Source organism: Capricornis sumatraensis, chromosome 4 (genome assembly GCF_032405125.1).
Source record: "Capricornis sumatraensis isolate serow.1 chromosome 4, serow.2, whole genome shotgun sequence".
Lineage (NCBI taxonomy): Eukaryota > Metazoa > Chordata > Mammalia > Artiodactyla > Bovidae > Capricornis > Capricornis sumatraensis.
The window spans coordinates 157827461-157841653 of NC_091072.1; the positions used below are offsets into that span (position 1 = coordinate 157827461).

Sequence of the window (14193 nt, forward strand, 5' to 3'; positions counted from 1 at the left end):
TGTCCCTGTGAGTAATCCCTCCTCCTCCCAAGAGCGCCCCTTGTTCATTCGTCCATCTGGTGAACATCTGAGTGCTCAGCACTGACCCTGCCCATCTCCCATGCCACCTTTCCTGCCCCCTCCTCCAGGCGGAGCCCCACTGGCCCCCGTGTGCCCCAGCAAATTCTACAGCGCCTGGCACAATGATCCCTGTCTCTCCTGCCTCAGGGAGCTTGCTTCCGAATGTCACAGCCACAGGCTCCTGCAGGGAAGGGCCACGTCCCTCCTGTGCAGGCACACAGCCAGCATGCAAAAGGAGCCAGCATGACCCAGCTATGTGCTGGGTTGTTCAGTTATTAGCACCTTGTAGTGGAAGGGGGTAAAATCAGGCACAAAAGGCTTTCCACCTCGAGACTTCAGTGCTTTCCTTAGATTTGTACAACAGTCCTGTGGGGTCACACCAGTGAGAAGTGGCCTTCCACAGGAAAGAGGGACCTTGCCGGCAGCCTGGAGACGTGCAGCTGGGGGCATGCACTTGGGTCGCTCAGAGCTGGTTCGGTTGAGCAATCACAACTCCACTCAGGGCACGACCGTCAAGGTGGGCGGGAGCGGGGAGAGGCACTGCTGCTCTGTGCGAGCTGAAGAGCGCTGTCAGGGACAGTGCCGCCAGACGAGCAGAGCCTGTCTGGAAAATAAACCCATCTGCCTTTGTATCCCTGGGACAAAGATGTTCTCGTCTACTGACACTGCAGTCAACAGGGAGCCTAGGGGTTTACATCAGTGACAGTGCTGGTTCAAGCCACTTGACTTAATATATGCTGACAATACACACTGCAACTTTCACCTACATTTTATTTTTTTAACAAGCAGCTGAAGACTTCTATAATAGAACTATATTTAGCTACTTAAGTTTCTGAAGTTTCTGACATCAACTGGGTTATAAAGACAGTGCTGACCAACACCCCTACAGGAACAGATTATACGTTGTGTGTGTGTGATGACCCCCACCCCCGCATCAGAGGGACAGAGCTCCCAGCCGGCACCTGTTTTGATGCCTGACACCACTTTCAGTTCAGTTCAGTCGCTCAGTTGTGTCTGACTCTTTGCGACCCCGTGAATCGCAGCACGCCAGGCCTCCCTGTCCATCACCAACTCCCGGAGTTCACTCAGACTCACGCCCATCGAGTCAGTGATGCCATCCAGCCATCTCATCCTCTGTCGTCCCCTTCTCCTCCTGCCCCCAATCCCTCCCAGCATCAGAGTCTTTTCCAATGAGTCAACTCTTCACATGAGGTGGCCAAAGTACTGGAGTTTCAGCTTCAGCATCATTCCTTCCAAAGAAATCCCAGGGCTATCTCCTTCAGAATGGATTGGTTGGATCTCCTTATAGTCCAAGGGACTCTCAAGAATCTTCTCCAACACCACAGTTCAAAAGCATCAATTCTTCGGCATTCAGCCTTCTTCACATCCAACTCTCACATCCATACATGACTACTGGAAAAACCATAGCCTTGACTAGATGGACCTTAGTCGGCAAAGTAATGTCTCTGCATTTGAATATGCTATCTAGGTTGGTCATAACTTTTCTTTCAAGGAGTAAGCGTCTTTTAATTTCATGGCTGCAATCACCATCTGCAGTGATTTTGGAGTCCCCCAAAATAAAGTCTGACACTGTCTCCACTGTTTCCCCATCTATTTGCCATGAAGTGATGGGACCGGATGCCATGATCTTTGTTTTCTGAATGTTGAGCTTTAAGCCAACTTTTTCACTCTCCTCTTTCACTTTCATCAAGAGGCTTTTGAGTTCCTCTTCACTTTCTGCCATAAGGGTGGTGTTATCTGCATATCTGAGGTTATTGATATTTCTCCTGGCAGTCTTGATTCCAGCTTGTGTTTCTTCCAGCCCAGCGTTTCTCAGGATGTACTCTGCATATAAATAAGCAGGGTGACAATAGACAGCCTTGACGGACTCCCTTTCCTATTTGAAACCAGTCTGTTGCTCCATGTCCAGTTCACTTTACACGTATTCATTCCCTAACTCGGGCTTCCCTGGTGGCTCAGGTGGTAAAGAATCTGCCTGCAATGCAGGAGACCAAGGTTGGATCCTGGGGTTGGGAGGATCCGCTGGAGAAGGGAACAGCTACCCACTCCAGTATTCTGGCCTGGAGAATTCCATGGACTGTATAGTCCATGGGGTCACAAACAGTCAGACATGACTGAGTGACTTTCACTTTTACTTTCATTCCCTAACTCTCACAATGCTAGGATGTGGCTACTGTTATTATCCCCATTTTACAGATTGGGAAATTTGAGGATAAGAAAAAGTAGTAGCTTGCCTAAAGCTACACACACACACAGACAGAATAATTGACAAGGCAGGAGTCACACCCAGGCCATTTGGTCCCAAAGCCTGTGTCTGAACCTGTCCCTGGCCTCTCCAGGTCCATCCCTCAAGAGGCCTTTTATATGCGCTAGCCTCCCTGTACTGCCACCGCGCTCCAGGCCGGCGCTGACTGAGGCCAATGGCACTGTTACCACAGTTCCCAAACAGGAGGTTTCCCCATGACTGTAAAGGATTCTGCCAATAGTTTCAGATCAGCATTGAGATGGATGAGGACCTGCATTTCTAAAGGCTGGCTTCACAGGAGCTCACAGGGAGGCTCTGCAGTCAGCACAGGGTCCCCGAGGGCTTCCATGATGCTGGCCAGGCCACGGGCTCCAGGGCCCAACTGTCTGGGAACCCAGACCTGCCTATGGGCCGTGCAGGTCCTGAATCCCAGTCACATCCCCGAGGCACCTCCACCTGCATCTCAGAGCCGCCTGTTCTGATCCAGCCGCACCACCAACCCTCCTGCATGCCGTGCGAGTGCTCCCGACCAGGCCGAGCGGCTGCCGCTGCTGAGCGGCTGGGGTGTGCCCATAGCTCTGTTGCTGCCTTTGCTGAGGTGTTTCCCAGATCCCACGTGCCTCTCTGGCTACCGAGACTGAGCTCCAGCCCAGATCCCCACCAGGAAGTTGCTGAGGAACAGGGACTCAGGCGGTCATACTTCCCATGGGAACTCACGGGGCCTAGCACACAATAGGTGCTCAATAAACACTGACTTCTAATAAAATAAAGTAGTCAGCTAAAAGGCAATGATGACCTTTCCCCCAATACACAGAGAAGAAAAGCGTTCAGAGAAGTTTGAGCTGGGCTCCTGTGATCACTTGTCTGTGTTAAGACTGTAATATTGATAGCATTTGATGTTAGACAAAATCACACACCTAATTAATCTAAGTTCACAGAACTCCATGTTTGTCTCCAACAAACCACAGGCTCCATCATAGGGCTCTGCAGCACTTGGGCCTTTTGTCTCAGGAAAGCATCACAGGGCTCCGATGTCGCCATTCTTGTTTCATGGTGGCAGCCTCCCTTGAAGACGACTACCATCATCCCTCTTAGAGCTGAAAACACTAAGCGTCTGCCTCCAATGCGGGAGACCTGGGTTCGATCCCTGAGTCGGGAAGATCCCCTGGAGAAGGAAATGGCAACCCACTCCAGTATTCTTGCCTGGAGAATCCCATGGATGGAGGAGCCTGGTGGGCTGCAGTTCAAGGGGTCGCAAAGAGTCGGACACAACTGAGCGACTTCACCTTCACCCTTCACCTTTAGATCAGTCAAGCAACTTACCCAAGGTCACACAGATGGCTAGTAATGGCACAGCTGGGATCAGAACCCAGAGCTTTCCAACTACAAAGCCAGTGCTGTTTCCACTAAGCCCACAGCTGCTGGGATGGTTCCAGGGATTTTGACACACGTTTAGTTGCTAAGTCATGTCCAACTCTTTTGTGACCCCACAGACTGTAGCCCACCCAGGCTCCTCTGTCCATGGGATTTCCCAGGCAAGAATATTGGAGTGAGTTGCCATTTCCTTTTCCAGGGGATCTTCCCCACCCAAGAATCAAACTCGCATCTCCTGCACTGGAAACCGGATTCTTTACCACTGAGCTACCTGGGAAGCCCAAGTAGCCACAGAAACAAGATTTCATGGACTCTGTTTTATCCAGCAGGTAAGAAGTAAGCGCCCAGTGGCTCAGCAGTAAAGAATCTGCCTGCCAGTGCAGGAGATGTGGGGAAGATCCCTGGGTCAGGAAGATACCCTGGAGAAGGAAATGGCAACTCACTCCAATACTGTTGCCTGGGAAATCCCATGGACAGAGGAGCCTGGCGAGCCATGGGGTCGCAAAGAGTCGGACACAACCGAGCGACAAAACAACAACAAAGAAATAAGTGGGACTCAGGAAGAATGGTCTCCACTAAAAAACAAACAAAAAACCCAAGCCACAACATAATCTGATTAGGAAAGGAATTCGCAGGCACAGACAGACGAGAAGATGCTCCCAGAAGTCCAAGGGCATTTGTTCAGCCTGTGGGCCACTTGTCTGCGTGGCCAACCTGGCATCACATCGCCACCACCCATTTTTCTATGAAACTCAAGAGTGACACCACTACTGAGACCAAGCCTGGTAACCAGCATATGTCATTTCAAGTCACAACAGGGTTGAGCGTGGAAAGGAAGCTGTGAGAATGGACACACTGATTAGACCTTAATGAACACCTCGAACCTCTTCTGTTATCAAACTTTTCTAGCAAGGTAAGTTTACCATCCTCACAGAGAGCTAGGCCATGCTCACTGCCACTTAGATCAGAGGTCTGGCTGGTTTTAGTGTATGTTCATCTCATCACCCTAGCCCCAGTCAATAAAGAGGGGGTGTCAGGCACCACTGGCTTGGTCTCTGCATTCATCCAGAAGAAATCGTTTGCATTACCTCCCAGAAGCTGTCGCTGGACACTTCGACTCCAACAGAATCATCGTAAGTGACAGACATCTCTCCAAAGGGTGAGGAGCAGCAGGGAGTGCTTAGAGGTCCGCTTCAGATGCTCAAAATCTGGGGACACACCTATAAAACAAAAAACACAACATTGCAGGTTTTAAATTCCCAGTGTAAAGAAGCAAGCTGTCTCCATTTCACAGCTTCCATTTCCACGACTGCCTTCAATGCAGCAGTCCACAGTGTCTCCTTCAGGTGGAAGAAAGTCAACACATTCCAAACTCGGCGCTGACATACATGTGCATGTTATATGTGTGGTATGTATTTCACATTAACAAGTAAACCTTTGCAACATCTTACTGAAGACTTCAAAAAGCTTTCTGAACGTCTGCATACTTAAATCAATAGGCTGATAACCTTCACGCCTCATCCCTTGGAGAAAGGGGCAGAGACCCTGTGAGGAGAACAGGCAAAAGCAGAGTCACTGCATCTCTGGGCTCGCCCTGTTCCAGCCTGTCCTACTCATCCCACACGACGAGGACCTGGGGCAAAACGTGAGTGGAAATAATCCATCTCTGACACCTGACTCCACTCTCCAGTTCCCGCCAGGCTTTGCCTGTGTTGGGAGCTGTTTCCCTCTTCCCACGACTGGCTCATCTCAGCCACTGAGGCCCTGGATTCAGACCAGTTTATTCTGATACAGTCTGTGTGAGGGTCAGCTAGAAGGAGTAAAGACAAACAAGCGAAAGTGATCGTCCCTGAGCAATGATTCAATGATCTAAATCCAAGTGAGGGCAATGGGGTGATAATTTCCCCTGCTAGAAGGAAGAAGTTGAAGGACTCCCGCTACATTCACAAGCACAAATCACACTGATGGAATGACCCATTCCCAGCCCCACGAGATCCCCTGACTTCTTAGTGACAGAGTGAGACTCCAGCCTCCTTCACAGCACCCTGCATTGAGACCTCACAGCCAGAGATCCGAAACGCTCCTACCAGTCAGGAGACAGCTGAGGCGTGGGAGGGAGAAGGCAGAGTGACCTACACTGTTACACTTACAGGGCAAGACTGTTCCAGGCCCAGACATGCTACTCATTAGCCAGGCGACAGTGGGCAAGGCACCTAACTCTGTGCCTCAATGGCCTATCTTGTCAACAAGAGACAATAATGGAACTCGTATCACAGAATTACTGTGAGGGTCCAACACGGCCAGACATACTGGGAGAACAGTGCATGGTCCCCAGTAAGTGACACGTACTAAGTCACAATGCGATTATTATTAGATAGCAGGTATAATAACTTTCATCTATACTTTATAGCTGATAAAACTGAGGTTAAGGGAGGCTAGGTAACTGGTCCATGATCACCCAAGCAGGACACCAACTGTGTCTGCTTACGAAGTACTATTCTCTATCATACTAAGATGTTTTCTAGAAACAATCTCAATTTTAAATAAATTAGGTGTCTTATAACCTAAGATCTAATTGTGGATTAAAAGGTTTAATCTGATGGATTTCCAGCTTTTAAACTTGAACACAGCCCCCTATTCTCAAGAGCAAGTTATGGTGCCTTGCGGCCAAGCACCCCACACGCATGACTCCGTAAGCAGGCAGAGTGGCCCGAGTGCCACACATTCACTCTACTTGGCCGCACGCTGGCAGGACCTCTGCTTCACAGTCACAGAGGCAGCGTGTCCTCCTGACCCTGGATATCGCAATGGCTGGGCAGGCTTCGCAGGCCAGGGCCCTGGTGCTGCACCTCACAGCATCTGCTTCCAGTGGGATCCCATGCTCTGAGCCAAGGCTCTCCTAGAAGCACCCTGGCCCGTGACTGCAGCAGCAGAGAGTTTTCTAACCAGAGCAGCTGGTCTCTGTTTCAGGCTTCTCAGGGAATATCGAGCTCTGGCTCAGGCGAGTCTCAAAGTGGCCAAATCAAGCCACTGGCTAAGCTGCCTGGCCAGCCCCAGGGAGCAGGTGCAGGGGAGAGCGGTGCTTGCTCTGGGCAGAGAAGTAACTTGACACCTGAAAAGTTCACTTTCAGGAAGTCATTTTTTGCCTGGGTTCAGTCCTGGCTTAGACACTAACAGAAGATTAGTTCTGCCCAAGATTGATTAAGTGCCTGTGAAATGCCAGCATATTAAAAAGCAGAGACATCGCTTTGCTGACAAAGGTCCACATAATAAAAGTTATGATTTTTCCAGTAGTAATGTATGGATGTGAGACTTGGACCATAAAGAAGGCTGAGCACCAAAGAAGTGATACGTTCGAATTGTGGTGCTGGAGACCATTGAGAGTCCCTTGGACTGCAAGGAGATCAAACCAGTCAATCCCAAAGGAAATCAACCCTGAATATTCATTGGAAGGACTGATGCTGAAGCTCCAATACTTTGGCCACCTGATGCGAAGAGCTGACTCAGTGGAAAAGACCCTGATGCTGGGAAGGATTGAAGGCGGGAGAAGGGGGTCGACAGAGGATGAGATGGTTGGATGGCATCACCAACTTGATGGACAAGAGTTTGAGCAAGCTCCAGGAATTGGTGATAAACAGGGAAACCTGGTGTGCTGCAATCCATGGGGTCGCAAAGAGTTGGACATGACTAAGTGACTGAACTGAGCTGTCCTGGAACCTTCTCTTCCCATCAAAAGTGTAGAAAAAACAAATTGAGACTTGAGAACAAGAAAATCCTAAGGTAAAGATGTACAAGTCATCGGCCCTTCTCCTCCCACTACTGATAAACACATCCGTGGTCCCCCATGTGTAACCTGGGTACACAGCAGGCACTCAGAAGATGACTGCTGAATACATTCTAAGAGACTTTCTTCAGGGATCCAGGCATGACTGAGGTGGGGGAAAAAGTTCCCAGATCTCTGGGTTCCGGTGACTTCAGCTGCTGATGGATGTAAACACTTTGAGTCAGTACGTACTAAGTTGCTTTAGTCATGTCTGACTTTTTGCGACCCTATGGGCCATGGCTCACCAGGCTCCTCTGTCCATGAGATTCTCCATGCAAGGGAACTGGAGTGGGTGCCACACCCTCCTCCAGGGATCTTCCCAAGCCAGGGATTGAATCCGCATCTCTTATGTCTCTTAGCAGACGGGTTCTTTATCACTAGCGCCACCTGGCAAGCCCCTAGTCAGAGCCATTCCTAAAACGGGGGGCAGAATCTCAAAGGTTAACAGAGGCAGCCAAGTGTGCCCTTGGTCCAACCTGGGAGCTGGCATAACTTCTCTCCTCCCATCTGGGCCTGATAAAAGATATCAGGTAAGTAATGGTACACATTACATAAGTACATTCAGCTCCCCCTTAATGCCCTTAATTTGTTCCAAGAAAAAGAAAAAGAACAGCTCATTAGGTCAAAAGGCTATTACTATAAAGCAAGAACATTCTGAGAAAAGGCGCATGTAGCTTGCGCGTGCGTGCTAAATCACTCAGTCGTGTCTGACTCTTTGCGACCCCATGGACTGTAACCCACCAGGCTCCTCTGTCCATGGGATTCTCCAGGCAAGAATACTAGAGTGCCCTCCTCCAGGGGATCTTCCCGACCCAGAGATTGAACCCATGACTCATGTCTCCCACATTGGCAGGCAGGTTCTTTACCATTAGCACTTCATCTACCCTCAAAGTCGGCCCTGGAGAAGCCACCTCTAATCCTCAGTGACTTCAGAAGGCAGAGAAGAGGGGAGGCATCCTCGCTGCTGCCCACACACAACCCTAGCCTGGCCTGTGCTGCCCTGCAGGCTTGGCTGTGAACATATGCGGGGTCTAGGGTTTGTTCCTCCCTCCTTGTCCAGGGTGGGAGATTCTTCATTGATTAATGGAGTACCTACAATTTCTTCTAAGCCACTATCTGGCCCAGAGTGAGGGGAGAATCATTCCTTCAGTAAGGAGTGGATCTCCCATTCATTCTACACACCGATGTTTGAGAACTTACTATGTGCCAGTCACTCAGAGTCCCACAGATGGAGCAATGCGCAGGACTGACACAGTCCCTGCACACGCAGGCCTGGTGTCTGAGTAGGGCAGACTGACACACAGTAAGGTAAAAACAGCTGCGAGTGTGAACAGGGCTAGAACAGAGATAAATGAGGTGCTGTAAGAGAGTGGAGGAAGCTCTTGCGGAGGCAGAATGGTCATGCCTCTCTGAGGACCCAAGGTGGAGAGCAAGTGGGTGTAAAGTGTGTAAAGGACAGGGGAGGGGCCTTTCCAGCAGAGGGCGGCCCCTGGGAACAAAGGTCCTAGCAGCAGCCCCAGCAGGGCAGGAGCCCACAGACTTGCCTGAGGTGTCCCTAAGGACTCCAGGGAGGAACGGAGCTGCGTGGCAACTCAGATCTTCTATCTGCTAACTGATAAAAATTCAAGCCTCAAGTAGCTGTAAGATGCACTACTGAAAAGCAAGCACCCATATGCATGGCCTTCCATACCTGTCCTTACCTGCGCTATCTCTCAACATGTATGACAAAAAAGAAACACCTAGCCTTTGATCCAACTAGTTCTTCTAAAACTTTTCCTACAGATAAACTCACCCAAAGGTCAAAGGTAGGTAGGTATTCACGGTGGTACTGATTTTAATAGCAGGAAGAATAAGATATCGAAAGCCACCTCACTGTGCATCAAGAATCGAAAGTGCTAATACAGCCCTGGAGTGGAACACAGGCAGCCAGAGGAGAAAGGGCAGGGGACTGTGTGTACAGCCGTGGATGAAGGATGCAACAGTGTTCCTGCATATCAAGTGGAATCAAGTGTGACACCAGAGATACAGTCTGACCCCACTGGTATTAAAACACAATCGGGGGACTTCCCTGGTGGTCCAGAGGTTAAGACTCCGCGCTCCCGATGCAAGGTGCCCAGGTTCGGTCCCTGGTAAGGGAACTAGATCCCATACACCAGTGCTAAGACCCAGTGCAGCCAAAAAAACCCCCAAAGTATGTCAATGTGCAGAAAGTCCCAGTGGGTCTCAAACTTGTGGCAGTGGGGAGTAAACTTCCATATTTTACCTCATCACCTTCTAAACTAATTGAAAATTTTGACTATCACCACATAATATTTTTAGGATACAAAAACCATTAATGAAAATACCTCACTTTGTTTTGTCAGTGGCCTGTCCAGGAATGAAGGTGTGGCCCTCTGCACCACGTGACTGCACCACAGCTTCGAAAAAGGACCGACCAGCCAGCCCCTCTTGAAACCCCAACAGCTCTGCCTGCCAGAAGCACCTCTCCGCTGCACGACTGCAGTCATCTCCCCATGGTGTCCTGCCTTGCCCTACCTTTCAGTTTATTCTCAACACAGTGACTCTTTCCAAAACTCAAGTCAGAAGATCACAAAGCAGTCACTCAATAAAAACTTGCTAGAAAATGGCACCCCACTCCAGTACTCTTGCCTGGAAAATCCCATGGATGGAGGAGCCTGGTAGGCTGCAGTCCATGGCGTCACCAAGAGTCGGACACGACTGAGCGACTTCACTTTCACTTTTCAGTTTCATGCACTGAAGAAGGAAATGGCAACCCACTCCAGAGTTCTTGCCTGGAGAATCCCAGGGATGGTGGAGCCTGGTGGGCTGCTGTCTATGGGGTCGCACAGAGTCGGACACAACTGAAGTGACTTAGCAGATGGATTCAGGATGAGAAAAGTTGAAGTGAAAAGTCTGGGCAATTTTGATTCATACAGACTGAAGATTCACAGATGGGAAATAATTGGGGCATTTATGTGAAGATGTTTTGGCTCCAGTGGTTAGAATTCTTCTATAAACACTACTGCACACGTTAAACTAAACCACAACTGGTTTAGCAACCACAGTGGGGGCTGTGTGGCTCAGGACCGGGCTGTCTACCACCAGCCACACAGGAAGCCCTTCTGCTCAGCCCTGGGGGCTGACCACCAGCAGGGCCCACAAGCTGCTGGGAACCCTCTGGCCTCCAGCCTCAGTTCATGCTCTCCCTGTATGTCCAGTCAGTTCTTCCTAAGAAAGGATGGGGCTGCCTGCTTTTCTTTAGCCCTCAAGCCACCTCCCACACGGGGGCTGCTCAGAGAGTAAGACCTGAGGTGAGACACTGCTTTACACAGCTGACAAAGCACGAACACTTCTTTTTTAATGGCTCAAACGTGCAGCACAGCCTATTTTGTTTCCAATGATTTCATCTGGAAAACTGAACATTCCTCAAAGGAAGAGATAGAGATCAGCAAATAAAGTGACTTATACCTCCGGAACATTGTGTAGTGCGCGTACCTCAACCATGGAAAACAGCTCCCTCTGAGGGAAACACACCAAGGGCACGGCTCAGCAAGCCCCACGCCCAGATGGGGTGGGGAAGGTCCTCCAGAAGCACGTACAGGGTGGGGTGGGGTGTGCAGAGTGGGCCAAACACACTCAAAAGTACTTCCAGAGATTAAGAAGGCTGTCAGCCTCTCTCACAGACAGAGCTTGGTGTTGCCGTGAAAACCACCTCCTGAAACTTGGGAGCGTCTCATTTTGTCTAGTCAACACTACAGGGCCTCTTTTTCTGCCAGAAAACAATCCTATTGGGTGAGGTGAGAGAGAAATTTTCTAGACAGGGACGCTATTCCCACTGTCAGACGTGGCACTGCTTTTGCGCAGCACGGCATCAGTTCCGAAGCAGGTGCGTTCCCACCCGGCTGTGACGCCTGGCTCCCAGAGCGTAGCTCATTTGACTCACCTTATACTGCTGGACCTGTGACAGTTTCGAGTCCAAACGTCTATTCCTTCGGCTACCGCAGGGCTGTCAAAACCAGCGCGGGCCCCTGTCAGTGGGGCTCAGCTCCGCCAGCTGCATTCTCATCACTCAGCCCTTTCCTCTGCCATCTACAGTCTGTCTGTGCTGCAATCACAGCAACAAGCATCCTGCGGTTGGCTTTTTTCAGTTGCATAATGAGCATTTCCCCTGTTGTCCGTGCTGTCTTCCCGTCGCTCCTAACAGCTACGTGACATCACGTCTTGGCCCACATCTCACCCAGCCCCCACCGTCAGTAGCCTTGGGGGTCTGGGTCTTTCCCAGTCAGCACCAAGACTGGGGAAGGTCACAGTACACACAGCTTCCCACTCTGTCCTGTTACTTCACCGGGGGCTCTGGGCTCACGCATTATAACGATATTTGGTGAACCTCTCAAATGCAGTTTAAAAGGCAAGAGTTCGATCCGACATCCACAATCTACATGTACAGGGGAGATTACACACTCAAGAAAGATACCTTGAGAGGCATAGGAGAAAAAAAGACTCTAAAACACACCATGGCCTTTGGGGACTTGCTTGTTTCACACGATGAATCTGAGCACATTTTAGAAGATGAAATAGCACTGACAATATTACACTTGAATAAGAAACAGAAAAGGGAAAAGAAAAGCGCCTATAAAAAGGAGACTTCAGCTATAGGGGGGACAGGGGAGCCTCATCACAGCTTCTAATTTCTCACTTGGTAAATACAGAGATCAGACTTCCTGGGGTTCTTTGTTTGATTTTAAAAGCTTCCAGTAAACAAACATTTATGAGAGGGACTTCCCTGGTGGTCCAGTGGCTAAGACTCCTAGCTCCCAATGCTGGGGGCCCAGGTTCAATTCCTGATCAGGGAACTAGATTCCACACACCCCAACTAAAGACCACACATCCCACAGGAAAGATCAAAGACGCCATGTGCCACAACAAAGACCTGGCACAACCAAACAAATATGAAATTCCTTCGATGTACACATTTTCAGAATGTTCAGGACTCACTCCATTCAATCTTTCCCGGACACAGCTATCCACACCTGGATATCCTGGTGGGCTGATGTCCTTTCACCTAGAGGGAGGTTGTCAATGCCTGTACACAATTAATTCCCCTTAACAGGCAGTGATGCGAGTGGTTCATCTGTCTAGTTTAGGGTATCACTGGGTATACATTGACGGGAATGCCAATATTTAAACAAAAATACACATTAGACATTCATATACCTCAAATAAACAAACCAAATAAACAAACCCAATAAAGCTACACTGATCGTATTTACTTTTTGATGATTCAGAAGTCATTTTTCACTCTCATGAAGGGCTCTCACAGCCAAAATTTGGAAGATTCCCTCCAAATTTGCCACACAAACAGCTGTGGGACCTTGGGCATTTTCTCAATATCCCACTACCTTCAATTAAAGAGTGCAAGATGAAGCCAACTCTTAGATTTCTCTGAGTTTAAAATGTTTTAGAAGAGCCTCCTACTGGCAAGAGATGATAAGAGAATTTGAGTGGACTCAAGCCAAGTCATCCTAAGAGTAAGGTCATTTGCAATAACCTTCACTGCTAAGACTTTCCTGGTGGTCCAGCGGTTAAGACTCTGCACTTTCACTGCAAGGGGCGCAGGTTTGATTGATCCCTGGTTGGGGAACTAAGATTCCGTATACCACATGGTGTGGCCAAAAAGTTTAAAAAAAAAAAAAAAGAGAGAGAGAGAGAGAAGAATGAACAGCATGCTGACAAAAACAAAAAACACCTCCATGATTTGGGTCATCCAGTTTTTCTATCTGGTTTGAGCCAATGGGAAAATTTAAGAACTATAAAATGAAAGTTTCTGACAGTTCAGGTTCAAAAGTAAATTTATCATTCTAAGTGAAGTCAAGTCAGAGAAATACAAACATCATATGATATCACTTATATGTAGAATCTTAAAAATGATACAAATGAATTTATTTACAAAACAAACAGACTCACAGACTTAGAAAACAAACTTCTGATTACCAAAGGAGAAAGGGAAGGATAGCAATTAAGTAGGAGGTTGGGATTAACATACACACACTGCTGCTGCTGCTAAGTCGCTTTAGTCGTGCCTGACTCTCTGTCACCCCATAGATGGCAGCCCACCAGGCTCCCCCGTCACTGGGATTCTCCAGGCAAGAACACTGGAGTGGGTTGCCATTTCCTTTTCCAGAGCATGAAAGTGAAAAGTGAAAGTGAAGTCGCTCAGTTGTGTTCGACTCTTAGTGACCCCATGGACTGCAGCACACCAGGCTCCTCCATCCATGGGATTTTCCAGGCAAGAGTACTGGAGTGGGGTGTCATTGCCTTCTCCGAACATACACACACTGCTGCTAAGTCGCTTCAGTTGTGTCTGACTCTGTGTGACCCCAGAGATGGCAGCCCACCAGGCTCCCCCATCCCTGGGATTCTCCAGGCAAGAACACTGGAGTGGGTTGCCATTTCCTTCTCCAATGCATGAAAGTGAAAAGTGAAAGGGAAGTCGCTCAGTTGTGTCCGACTCTTAGTGACCCCATGGACTGCAGCCTACCAGGCTCCTCCATTCATGGGATTTTCCAGGCAAGAGTACTGGAGTGGGATGCCATTGCCTTCTCCTACTATACATCAAATAATCAAAAAAGGCCTACTGTAGAGTAGAGACCTCTACTCAATACTCTGTAAT

General features: G+C 49.0%; 1 protein-coding gene across 4 annotated transcripts in view; it reads right to left on the reverse strand.

Annotated features, from left to right (window-relative positions):
* Window positions 1-14193, reverse strand: part of PACSIN2 (protein kinase C and casein kinase substrate in neurons 2) — a 109776-nt gene that overhangs the window by 31083 nt on the left and 64500 nt on the right. For 3 of the 4 annotated variants that reach the window (XM_068969881.1, XM_068969883.1, XM_068969882.1), the window contains exon 2: window positions 4789-4920. In XM_068969881.1, the coding sequence (XP_068825982.1) occupies window positions 4789-4848 (60 nt within the window). In that variant the 5' untranslated portion in view covers window positions 4849-4920. Of the gene's footprint in view, window positions 1-4788; window positions 4921-14193 lie in introns of those variants that run through there. The other variant, XM_068969884.1, reaches the window with a different exon arrangement.